Source organism: Hesperophylax consimilis, chromosome 17, assembly GCF_061612785.1.
Source record: "Hesperophylax consimilis isolate HC1 chromosome 17, BYU_Hcon_1.0, whole genome shotgun sequence".
Lineage (NCBI taxonomy): Eukaryota > Metazoa > Arthropoda > Insecta > Trichoptera > Limnephilidae > Hesperophylax > Hesperophylax consimilis.
The window spans coordinates 4,965,089-4,979,025 of NC_142852.1; the positions used below are offsets into that span (position 1 = coordinate 4,965,089).

At 33.9% G+C, this 13,937-nt stretch overlaps 1 protein-coding gene across 1 annotated transcript in view; it reads left to right on the forward strand.

Annotated features, from left to right (window-relative positions):
- Positions 1–903: 903 nt before the first annotated feature.
- LOC149415825 (uncharacterized) overlaps positions 904–13,937 on the forward strand; it is a 198,941-nt gene continuing 185,907 nt past the window's right edge. Inside the window, exons 1-3 of the mRNA XM_089641729.1 lie at positions 904–1,011; positions 1,394–1,486; positions 11,586–11,735. Coding sequence (XP_089497855.1) covers positions 1,420–1,486; positions 11,586–11,735 — 217 coding nt within the window. The 5' untranslated portion in view covers positions 904–1,011; positions 1,394–1,419. The remainder of the gene's footprint in view (positions 1,012–1,393; positions 1,487–11,585; positions 11,736–13,937) is intronic.

A 13,937-nucleotide genomic window follows, 5' to 3' on the forward strand; every position in this document is an offset into this window, starting at 1 on the left:
TATTTAAAAAAAATATATATTTAAAAAAAAATGTTTAAAATGTTGAAATATTCCATCACAACATGAAAAATGTATATGACATAGTCTTGTCCTGCAAAAATGAGCTTTAAGTATCCTTCTTTACTGCTCATTTTCTCAGGACAGCGCAAGTCAGGTAGAATCTTGTTCCAAGATGAATAATCAATCTGTCTCAAAAATAATTTAAGATTACTTGAAATTTGAAATAAATAAAGAATTATATTTGAAATCAATTATAGAGAAGCATTATGATAGAGAATTTGAACAATTGATCAAATTTCAAGGTTCATTTTAAGGTTCTGTGAAAGTCCTATACAAATTCTGTTTTCATATATTTATGGGCTAGTAGCTTGACAAAACTGAAATAGTAACAGAAATTGAAAAAATATAGCACAGAACATGAAAATTAACTTTCAAATTTGAAGAATTATGAAAATTCTCCGAAACAACCCTTTTTTTAATTACTTAATATGATATATGGAGATGGGCTTTTTACGACAGCATCGAATTTTGACATTTCTCTGCTTTACAGGAAAATGAAACACTCATTATTTTTTATTTCGTTTAAGAGTTTAATTTATACATTTATATAAGGATATTAAATTAAAGATAATTATTGAACATGTATTCTCTATATAATCAGAAAAAAGAATTTCCTAGTCCTGATAAGAAGGGCGCCACGATTCTTTTTTGTTTTGTACAAAATATAATTTCATTAATGCATTTTTTTGTTAGAAAATGATTAATGTATACTGTACTACTATTAAGAGAGGCGTATTTATCGTACCCAGAAAAATTAAAGTAGAAACTATCTGGTTCTTAAAAGGCTAGGTTCATGAAAATTTAATTATTATCTATGACTTAATTCTTGTCTATGCTTAACCTGTATATTTTTGACAAGTTCTTTCTTCTCCGACAATTTTTCTTCCTGTTTCTACAGTCTGTTTATCCCGCCCTGTTAAACTTATTATACCATGCATTTGAGGGTTATTGGTAAGAAATAATACTAAAATTCATTGCTATTCATTTTGGTAGCGGCCGTTCTTCCAGTTTAGTTAGTGAATCATCGGGCGTTTTGTCACAGCAGAATGTTTTAAACTGTCAATATGACATCAACCTATTAAATGATTAGTATTTCAAATGCATTTTATTAAAATGATAACAAATATACGGATAACAGTTGTTTAATCACAGGTGGATTACAACGGAATGGCGCTAGAAATAGACAGTAAATAAATAAAGAGTTTTCCCAAGATAAACGACGTTTCTCTCAACCTTTGTCATAACTTCAAGGTTTTCTATTGTGTATTTTTGTTACGACTTGAGAAGCCAAATTTTAAAAACTGAATTCCGTAACAACTTTTTTCTGTTTCAGGGTTAAACTAATTACCAAAGCAGACCATGGATCTACTGAAGCCAAATACTATATCCATCAAGACGGAACCAGGGCTCCAGGAAGAAGGTGGAGGTGAAATTGCATTTTCGGATTTAGATTTCGACCACCCAGCTGTAACGAAGGAAATCTTGCAATATGCGGAGAGTACTCATACAGCCAGTTGCATTACATACGTGTAAAATATATAACTTTAAATACGGATGTCCGTAATCCATGTCTGTTTTGAAATGTCGTGCAAACAGGACATATGCTTGTTTCATCCTGTCTTATAGTTATGTGTATTGGGTATTTACCCTAAAATGCGTCCTTGCCGGAAACTACCAAAATACAGCACTATTTTAACATAATTATACTGTTCACAATAATTTGTCGGTTCCTCTATTTTCCCCTAATTTTATTGAAACATGATGTAAATTACACGTATTTTTTATACGTTAAAAATTCATAAATATTGATTGCGAAAACACTATCCCATTGACTTACAACTCCCTACTTAAGGTGCTTGTTGGTACCTATCATCGTGTTACCTACACCTTTCCTTTTTATCTCCCTTAGGAATATTAATTTTGCCCATCGACCCAACTCTTACCTCTCCTATGCCGACTTAGTGAACTTTAGTTGAGTTGAAAAAATCGTCCTGTCAACAACGTTTGATTACGGAGCCCCCTTTATCGACCGTGTCGAAACTTAAACGCCATCGTGAGCTCGCGCATTTTGGTGAAATTTAGTGATTTGTGTATGAACCAGCGCAAAGGATAGAAGTTTTTTATTAATTGAAAAAATTATTGTTAATTTAATTATTTGAAGGTTAAATTGTTCATTAAAGTTGATATATGCGTGAAATTCGCGTCAGCCGTGCTGTTAGCGATAATTGCCTGTAGGTAATAAAAAATACTTAACTGGTTACAAATTTGTTAATATTTAAAATAAATTGTTGTATTCTCTCGGCATTGTTTGTGCAAATTAATTTCTCAATACAATGGCTGAGAAAAAAGTACTTTTGTTGCAAGCCCGACGTGAGCGAATAGTATCACGTACTCGTATCACGCAAGAGCTTATAGCGAGCATTTATGATGATAGTAAGAAAAAATATACGTTTCTTGCTAGATGTGAAAAGATAAAAGATTGGGTACAAAAATTTTTAACGGTTCATAACGAGATTGAGGAACAATTAATGTCGTTAGACAAGATTACAGAAATGTCAGAACTAGGAATCATTGCGAATAATGTTGATTCAATGTATTTCGAGATCATGCAAATGAAAAGCGTTATCACTAATAATAATGAAAATTCAATTCCTAAAACGGCAAGTAATTCGGTGATTCGTGCACCAGTGATAAAGCTACCCACTTTTGATAGTGACATTAAAAGTTGGTGCTCATTTCATTCCTTATTTAAAAGTCTTATACATGACAGCAATCCATATATACTAATGTAGAAAAATACCATTATCTTTTATCATTTATTACAGGGTCGGCACTGGCACTTATAAAATCATTGCCTCTTATAGAAGAAAATTATGACATTGCATGGAATATTCTGGTAAATCAATACCAACATTCTAGAATTCTTTTCACGCATTATGTTGATGAAATTCTTAATTTCAAAATTTTACAAAACGAGTCAGCGTCAGGTATAGCGCGGTTACTCAGTACGTTTCAAGAGAATTGCGCCGCTATAAAGGCGATGAAGATAGAAAATATTTTTGATAAATTTGTTGGTCATATTATGATACGATCGATGGATCTGACAATTTGAATCCAAATTGCCCGGTGAAGAGATTCCAGGGTTGGATTCAATTTTCGAGTTTTCTAAGAAATCAAACGCGTATTTTAGAAATGTTATCTCCACATACTACAAAAGAGAAAAAAGGGTTCGATAATAACCTTCATTGTCCATTATATAAAGGTGCACATTTTCTTTCCAAATGTCGATCTTTTACATCTTTAAGTCCCATCAAAGGAGGGACGAAATTAAAACTTTAAACCGTTGTTTCAATTGTTTGAAACAGCACCATGTAAAAGATTGTGTATCAAATTTAACATTCTTGGTTTGTAATAAAAAACACCATTCAATGTTGCACATTACCGCCGAACCATCGGGCGAAAATTAACTAAGTAATTCAAGTGCAACCAACCCTGGCCGCAACAACGATTCCGAGCGTTTCTACCATTTTGTTAGAAACTGTACAACTTGAGGTCCGAAATCCATATAATGATTTTATTCCTATTCGCGCCGTCATGGATTGTGGGAGTCAAGTCTCTCTGATTACGGAAAGATGTGCTAAGCTCTTAGGTTTGTCTATTAAGGCACATCGTATTTCACTGAATGGCTTAGGCAATTCTAGTATAAATTCTTGTCATGGAAAAACAAAATGTTTTATAAAACCTCGAATTAAAAAAAGGGCCTATTCTTCAATGTTAAACTGTCGTGATTACGGAAATCAATTCTACTCATCCGTCATATGATTTACCATTGAGTGTGACGTCACAATTTAAAAATTTAAAATTAGCTGATGAATCATATTACATGTCGGGCAAAATAGACCTTTTGTTAGGAGCTGACGTGTACTTGGATATATTTAATAGTGGCCATGAAATAATTCACGGCTATCCATTTGCTGTAAACAGTGTATTCGGTTACATTATAATGGGGAAGATGGAAAATTTGTTATTGAAATCGCCTTCGTCTTTGTTGAAACAAATTCGTTAAGCAATACTCTTAGAAAATTTTGGGAAATTGAAGAAACACCTTCAATTATGACGAGTAATCCGGACGACGAATTAGCCGAAACAATCTACGCTTTGAATCACTATCGAGAATGTGATGGTAGATATGTTGTGCCATTATTAACAAAATCTGAAATAATGCCTTCTCAAAATTCGTTCAAACTTGCGGAATCGCGATTGAACAAACTAGAAATTCGTTTTAAAAGGGATCCCATGTTAGCAATTAATTACGGAAATTTTATATAAGAATATGAGTGTCTGGGACACATGACACGGGTACCTCGGAATTAAAATTCATTTTTCATGTATTTACCTCATCATTGTGTTTTGAATCCTGACAGTAAAACTATAAAACTACGTGTGGTCTTTGATGGGTCGGCAAAAACCCAACCAAATTACTTATCTCTAAATTACCTTTTATTGAACGGTCCAAAATTGCAATCTGAAATTCAACGTATGATTTTAAATTTTCATAAATATGTATTTACAGCTGATATTCGTAAGATGTATAGGCAAATATTAATTATTCCATCTCAGCGTAAATTCCAAAATATTTTGTGGAGAGAATCTCAGAATGAACCGTTTATTGATTTCGAGTTACAAACTGTAACGTACGGGTTGTCTAGTTCACCATTCTTGGCCATTCGTAGCCTTCGCCAGATAGCACAAGATGAAGGATCAAAGTATCCTGACGTTGCCAAGGTTCTATGCGATGATTTTATGTAGATGATTTGGTAACGAGGACAGAAACGATTAGCACAGCCCTAGAAATCAAACAATATATCATTGGATTGATAAATCTTGGGAAATTAAAATATGTAAATGGTTTGTAAATGGCAATCTAATACACCTTCACTTTTGGATCATGTTTCACAAGAGCACCAACAGGATGGTCATTCTTTTGATAACGCCGGAACTGATCAAATTCTTAAAATATTAGGCATTCAGTGGAATCCAACGACTGATAATTTGATCGACCCACAAGGTCGATCTACCTTCAAATGAGATATACACAAAAAGAACAATTTTACCAACGGTAGCTCGTTTATTCGATCCACTTGGGATCATCACCCCAGTGACATTTTTTGCAAAATGTCTATTACAGGAACTATGGAAGTTAAGTGTCGATTGAGACGATCGTGATGTTCCACCACATATTCATAATACGTGGAGTAAATTTGTAAGTCAGCTTTCATTACTTCGAACACTGAATATCCCTAGATATTATAACACGGTGATCACAAGTCTTCTTTTCCTCGTAGGGTTCTGTGACGTTTCACAATTAGGTTATGCTGAAGAAGTATATTTATTAGAGCGTAATAGCAATACCACTCACATTTTATTGGGAAATCGAAGGTCGCTCCTTTGAAAACCCTGTCAGTTCCACGACTAGAATTATGTGGGGCTGTTCTCCTCACGAAACTTGTAAAGTATATTATGTCATCTGTAAAATTTGCCGAACAAATAGAAAACGTTTTTTTATTTACAGATTAGACTATTGTACTAGCGTGGTTAAAAACGCCGCCATATTTATTGAAAACATTTGTTGCTAATAGGGTTGTACAAATACTGGAAAATACACCAAATGCTGTTTGGAAGCAAGTTGTCTCTGAGGAAAATTGTGCCGATTCCGGTTCAAAAGGGCTTTTCCCAGCAGACATTATATCTCACCCTTTGTGGTTTACGGCACCAAATTTTTTTTTTTTTTGTTTTTTTATTATTTATTGAGTTAGTTTATACATTTGAATATAAACAAGATAATATTTCATTTTGTAATTTTACATACTTTTACAATAAATATAACATTTCTTTTTAAATACATTCATTCTTCCTTCATTCTTCAGACTTTCAGGCATTTCATCATACATTTTTATTCCTTTGTACATTAGGCAGTTCTGTGATTTTGTTTTTTTTCATATGTGGCAATCTAATCCTATTTACATTTCTGGTTTCGTAATTATGAACATCTCTATTAAAAACAATTTCATCCTTAAAATATTTTGGCATTTGGTTGTTCATGATTTTATGTACAAAAATTAACACATTAAATAATAGTCTCTTTTTTATAGAAATCCAATTTAGCTGTTCTCTCATTTGATCTATGCTTGCGTATTTTCCTTTTCCTAGTATACATCTCATAGCTCTATTCTGTATAACATCTAGCTTGTTCAAGTTTCCTTCATTGGCCAAATACAACATAGTAGAGCAATAATCTAAATGTGGAGCAACTATAGTTTTATAAATCAGCTCTGTAGTGTTTCCATTTAGTTTATTTCTTAATCTTCTAAGAAAATTGACTTTTTTAGATACCTTCTTTAGCACATATTCAAAATTTGCTGCGAAAGTTAGTTTTGAATCTAGTATCACACCCAGGTACTTAATTTCATTTACTTTTTCAATTTTTTCGTCATTAATTGTCAATTTTAACTCTGTGTTATGCGTTTTGTTGCCTATTTCCATATATTTTGTTTTGTTGACATTCAGTTTTAATTTGTTTAATTTCAGCCATTTCGCTATATTTTGTAGGTCTTCATTTAATTTATTGATTGCATCTATGTACTCTTCACATGAAATATAGATTAATGTATCTTCTGCAAATAATCTAATTTTGCAATGTTTTATGGTTTTAATTATATCATTAATGTAAATAATGAATAGAATTGGACCTAATACCGACCCTTGTGGAACACCGAGGTTGTTTTCTATCGGTTCTGATTCTGAGCTTTCCACTTTTGTTACCTGTTTTCTTTCATGGAGATATTCTTTGAAAAGATTTAGAGCTACTTCAGAAAGACCTATATCTTCTAATTTTTCCAAAAGTTTTTTCCTTTCTATCGTTTCAAATGCTCTTTTAAAATCTAAAAATGTTGCAATGGTGATTTTTTTATTATCTGTTTCTTTCTTCCATGTATCAATCACAATGTTTATTGCAGCTTCACAAGAGTTATTATTTCGGAATCCTGATTGTTCGTCACATAATATATGATGTTTTTCCAAATACTCAACGAGTTGTTTCTTTATTACAATTTCTTGTACCTGTTCGTATTTTGGTAACATATTTATAGGTCTAAATTCTTCACATTTTCTGGTATTCACAACTTTCGGAATCGGGATCACAATAGATGTTTTCCATGTGTTTGGAAATTTTCCACTTCTTAACGATTCATTTATTATGTTCAGTAGATGAGGTCCTATCACTGGCATTGCATCCTTTAAAACTGTAAAACTTATTCCATCTGGACTCTCTTTTGATTTGGTGCTGTTTAGAATCTGTAAAAGATATGTTTCATCAATCTCTTTAAACACAAGTTTTTCTCGGTTTAGGGGAACATTTCTCACGCGGTTGTCTTCCTTCAGTATTGGTATACTCTGATGTAATTCCGTTATGCTGTTTACAAAATATTTGTTGAAGCAGTTCTGTATGCTACCCTGTATCTGATGTGGAAATTCAATGTCATGTTTCATCTCTTTATCTTCAGTTTGCATTAATCCTTTTATGGTTTTCCACATTTTTTTAGTGTCTCCTTTTTCACAGATAATTTTATTTTTGAAGTAATCGTTCTTACAAACTTTCAGTTGTTTTGAGTATTTATTTCTTGCATTTTTGAATGCTTTCCAGTCTTGTGAGTTTCTTGAGATTTTTGCAATTTTGTACAGTATATCTCTTTCATATTGTATTGATTGTAGTTCTATGTTATACCATTTATTTGTTCCTCTTATTTTAGTAGTTTGGATTGGTATTAACTGGTCGATTACTTCTTGAAGGTTATTTATTAATGATTTAGACTTTTCATTAAATTCCATTTGATGAAGTTCATTCATATCACCCAGAAGTTCAATTAACCTTTCACTGTTATATTTTTTATAATTACTGTATTTTATTACTTTGCTGGTTTTCGTATTAGTTCTTTTTGTGTTATCTGTAATGTGGATAAGGTTATGGTCGGTTATTTTTGGCTCATCTAGAACTTTTACATTCAAATCTAATCTGTTGGATATGACAAGGTCAATTAACGTCCTGGATTTATCCGTTATTCGTGTCTCACTTTTAACAAGTTGTTTCATTCCCGATGCTTGGATAATTTTTTTAAGTCTTTTAGTATATGTATCATTCAAATTTTTGAAATTTATATTAAAGTCACCAGTTAGGATATTATCTTCTTCTTCTTCTAGGTTTTGGGTGCACCAGTTCTCTATAAATGATAGAAAGTCTTTGGTACTTGCATTTGGAGAATGGTAAATTACTCCGTATACTCCTTTCTTATATCCAGAAGTTATCCTGATCGCTAGTATCCAGCAGTTCTTTTCTTATTTTGTGTTAGAAATAACCTCATATATTATGTCTTTTTTGATAATTATTATTGCTCCCCCTGTGTGTCTACTGTAGGAATCACAGCGTATTGTTGTATATCCTTGAAAAGTAACTTCGCTGTCTTCAATATCGCATGTTATGTGAGTCTCGCTTAACATTACAAGTGCAGGATCATTTCGTTGAATCAGTATCTGGATTTCTTCATTATTCGCTATTAGACTCTGAATATTTAAATAAATGATTCCTTGCAGTTGGTTGCTTTTTATAAAAAATTTACCTTTTTCTTCTCCAATTCCAATTTCCTTTTGTATACTGGACATTCGAAGCTCCACGCTGGATGATTTGAGTCTAGGTTTATCTTCAACTTGTTTTTAGTATTAATACAATTATTACACTTTTCTGTTCCTCTAATAGCCTTGCATTCTTCACTTTTATGACCACCTGTACATTTAGGGCATACAAAGGAGTCTTTTTTACATTCGCTCCCTTTATGGTTGAACCCGTAGCATTTATAGCAGCGCTTAATGTCAAATGCATCAAATACTCTGACCCTTTCCCATCCAATATTTATTTTTTGCATTTGCAACATTATTCTATGTGTTTGTGTATCTACTTCCAAATATATTATATATTCTTCTCCTTTTTTAATTTCTTGTTTTTTATTACAGTTACTTCCATTTTTTGTGGTTCTTCTGGAAACTCGTTCTGAATTTTTATGTTCTGAACGATTTCTTTTTCATCCATTTTATGTGTTACTCCAACGACTTTTATTGATGGGAATCTTTTATTCGGGATCTTCGTTGTATATTTTTCACAGAACTTTATTTTTATGTCTTCCTGTAGTTTTTCAATATGCTGACTATTTCTACATGTAACAATTATTTTACCATCCTTTGCATTTTTTATTCCCATCACTCCTGTTTCAATTGGATCAATTTGTTTTTTAATATCCTCTTCGGTTTTCTCCGTGGTCTGCTCTTCTTTCGGAGTGATAATAATTTTCTTCCCCAAATTTTGGTATTGCTTATTGTTACCCGTAATTTCCTTAAGTATTCTATTTTCTCCAGAAATATCGGCCATTTTTGCTGCCATTTCGCTTATTAACCCCAAAATTGTAATTGTTTTCGGGATTAATTTATTAATTTGTTCATTGTTTAGTTTTGTCGAAATGTCATTAATGCAATTTTGTAGAATTAGAACTGCATCTGTGGCTTTATCAATAAAACTTTTAGGATCCATCTTGAGTTACTTTATTTATTTCACTATTCACGGCAAAAATCAAGTTTTATGTCCGTTTATCTCAGATCACCTGTCTATTTTAATGTTTTTCTGTGGTTTTCTTCTGTCAAAACTTTTAATGTAAACTTTAAAGATATATTGCACCTTGTTTACTCAAGACAACGAAAAACCAATTATTTGAATACATTCATTTACCACTTATTTTTAAAACGATATATTGCTTGATTATTTTGAAACACCAATATAGCAACACTTTAACATAATTTAAGGACAACTTTATTGTTATGTTCAGAGTTCAATTCCATAGATTTTTTGGCTTCACCAACCAATAGCACTCTGAATGGCTTCACCAACCAATAGCACTCTGGCCTTACAATCAATCTGACGGAGAAATACCCGAAATCAAAACACGCAACCTTAAAACGTTTTTATCATCTCAAATAGTACCTAATTCGACTATTAGTAAATATTCTTCATTTTATAAACTACAACGCGTTGTCGCTTGGATAATGCGTTTCGTAAATAATTGTCAGAAACGTCCTGGTAGTGGAAATTCAAACTCGACTTATCTTAGTTCTCGTGAATTAGATCACGATTCGCTTATGAAAATCGTACGCATCGAACAGGAAACTTATTTTTCTGTTGAAATACGTAATATGCGAAATGGCAGTCCATGTTCAACGCAAATTCAAAACCTGAAACCGTTTCTTGATAATCACGGTATTATCAGGGTGGGAGGTCGACTCAAGTATTCAAATTTTTAATACGAAAATAAATTTCCGATCTTACTTCCGAAATTCTGTCATTTAGCTTATTTAATTGTAGATTATTATCATAAAACATATCTTCATGTTAAGCCACGAAGCCTTGAATTCACTATTCAGCGTAAATTTTGGAAAGTGGCTGCACGGAATAAAATTCGCTCACAACTGTCGAAATGCATTGTCTGCCATAAAATGAAATCTTCGGCGCTTCCTCCCCTAATGGATGATTTACCTCCCTATCGAGTGCAAGAAAGCCGTGCTATTTCTCGAGTCGGTGTTGATTTCGGAGGTCCTTTCACTTTAAAAGATCACAAACGTAGGGGAGCAAAAACGTCAAAGGGTTATTTATGTCTATTGTATGAATGGCGACGAAAGCAGTTAATTTAGAGATCGTGTCCGATTTATCTTCTGAAGCATTTATTGCAGCCTTTAGCCGGCTTACAGATCGTCGAGGGTTATGTTCTGAAATCATAAGCGGAACCAATTTCGTCGGTACAAATTGGTACCTACTCGCTATAAATAAATTCTTGGCATCACAGCGTGATGTTATTATCTAATCATCTAACCCTCCAGCAAGTCCTTATTTCGGAGGGTTATTTGAGGCAGGGATAAAATCTGTAAAATACCATTTAAAACGGGTGATATGTGAGACCATTCTAACTCATGAAGAATTTGCGACAGTTCTCACTAGAATTGAGGCCATCCTCAACTCCCGCCCTTTGTTTTCAATGAGCTCAGACCCCGAGGATGTGAATGGACTCACCCCAGGCCACTTAAACAAAATGTTTGTTATGGTCCAGGAACCATTCTTCGAAATTTTATACTTAATTTAGTAAAAAGTTTTTTTCAAATGGTTTTCTGCCAAGCCTCAGGGATTCAACTTGAATGAACAATTTACCTATGTATTTTGAAATTTAGCTATTATTAAATTTTGTATCATAATTTTTAATTGGGCGGAAATCTTGGTACCTAGCATCGTGTTACCTACACCTTTCCTTTTTATCTCCTTTATGAATATTGTTGTTGCCCATCGACCCAACTCCTACCTCTCCTATGCCGACTAAGTGAATTTGGTTCAAGGCTGGCCATGCAAAGATCCATTCTATTTTTACCCCTTTTTATTTCAGGAAGCACTAATGTGGAAACAGTTACCATAAACGCTGATCTTGGACTCCGACAAGATGAAGCGGGGCTTACTTATATGAAAATTGACATAGACCTGCCGGATGTTAAAGAGGAATGCTTGGAACGCTTTGGAAGAATTACTAAGGCAGCAGGTAAAACCAATTTTCATTGTAAACTTGAAAACTTCGGCCCCTCCTATATTTTATAACGTTTCTACGAACTTACTTCGATTATTTTCTCAAAGTTTAACTGAATAATTTTCATCCATGTTATTTTTCAAATTTGTTGACAGATCTTCGGACGCATTTTGTGGAAAAGGGGTTCACTCCTCCCCATCGCAACTACTCCTTCTCTCCTAAGTCAAATTTCGCAACGAACTTTCTCACCCATGTAAGAGAAAAACCTTTTTCTTGTTCCAAGTGCAACTATTCAAATGCTCAAAAGCGAAATTTAAAGAGACACATGCTGACTCACAGTGGAAAAAAACCTTTTTCATGTTCCGTATGCATCTATGCGTGTTGTCGAAAGGGTCAGCTAAAAAGGCACATGCTGACTCACAGTGGAGAAAAAGCTTTTTCATGTTCCGTGTGCAAATATGCGTGTTGTAAAAAGGGTCAGCTGGAGAGACACATGCTGATTCACAGTGGAGAAAAACCTCTTTCATGTTTGGAGTGCGATTATACAAGTTATAACCAGGGTAACCTGAAGAGACACTTGCTGACTCACAGTGGAGAAAAACCTTTTTCATGTTCCCTGTGCAACTATGCGTGCTCTCAAAAGGGTCAACTTATGATCCACATGCTGACTCACAGTGGAGAAAAACCTTTTTCATGTTCCGTATGCAACTATGCATGTTATCAAAAGAACAACCTAACGAACCACATGCTGACTCACAATGCAGAAAAACCTTTTTCATGTTCCGTGTGCAAATATGCGTGTTGTCAAAAGGGTCAACTGAAGAGCCACATGCTGACTCACAGTGGAGAAAAACCCTTTTCATGTTCCGTGTGCAGCTATGCATGTTATCGAACGAGCGACCTAACGAGCCACATGCTGACTCACAGTGGAGAAAAACCTTTTTCATGTTCCGTGTGCAAATATACGTGTTGTAAAAAGGGTCAGCTGAAGAGACACATGCTGATTCACAGTGGAGAAAAATCTCTTTCATGTTCGGAGTGCGATTATACAAGTTATAACCAGGGTAACCTGAAGGCACACATGCTGAATCACAGTGGAGAAAAACCTTTTTCATGTTCCCTGTGCAACTATGCGTGCTATCGAAAGGGTCAACTAAAGATCCACATGTTGACTCACAGTGGAGAAAAACCTTTTTCATGTTCCGTATGCAACTATGCATGTTATCGAAAGAGCAACCTAACGAACCACATGCTGACTCACAATGCAGAAAAACCTTTTTCATGTTCCGTGTGCAAATATGCGTGTTGTCAAAAGGGTCAACTGAAAAGCCACATGCTGACTCACAGTGGAGAAAAACCTTTTTCATGTTCCGTGTGTAGCTATGCATGTTATCGAAAGAGCGACCTAACGAGCCACATGCTGACTCACAGTGGAGAAAAGCCTTTTTCATGTTCCGTATGCAACTATGCATGTTATCGAAAGAACAACCTAACGAACCACATGCTGACTCACAATGCAGAAAAACCTTTTTCATGTTCCGTGTGCAAATATGCGTGTTGTCAAAAGGGTCAACTGAAGAGCCACATGCTGACTCACAGTGGAGAAAAACCTTTTTCATGTTCCGTGTGCAGCTATGCATGTTATCGAAAGAGCCACCTAACGAGCCACATGCTGACTCACAGTAGAGAAAAACCTGTTTCATGTTCCGTGTGCAAATATACGTGTTGTAAAAAGGGTCAGCTGAAGAGACACATGCTGATTCACAGTGGAGAAAAATCTCTTTCATGTTTGGAGTGCGATTATACAAGTTATAACCAGGGTAACCTGAAGGCACACATGCTGAATCACAGTGGAGAAAAACCTTTTTCATGTTCCTTGTGAAACTATGCATTTTATGAAAAAAACCGACCTTCACGGAGACATGCGGATTCACAGTGGAGAAATACCTTCTTCATGTTCCAAAAGTCACATATTAATGTTTTTTATTTATGTATTCATTTTTGGGAAATCGACAGTTTACATTTAATCAGTTTGTACATAAGTGTAATTTAGTAAAATAAAATCAATTATGGATTTCCTCCTCGTGACTTTAACTGAGACAACATAATTTAAATTTGTGAGAAAGGAACCTGAATTTAAAAATTATACAAATTTAATATTTAAATTTGTATAATTTTAATTACAAATTTAATATTTACCAAAAGATTACATAAAGC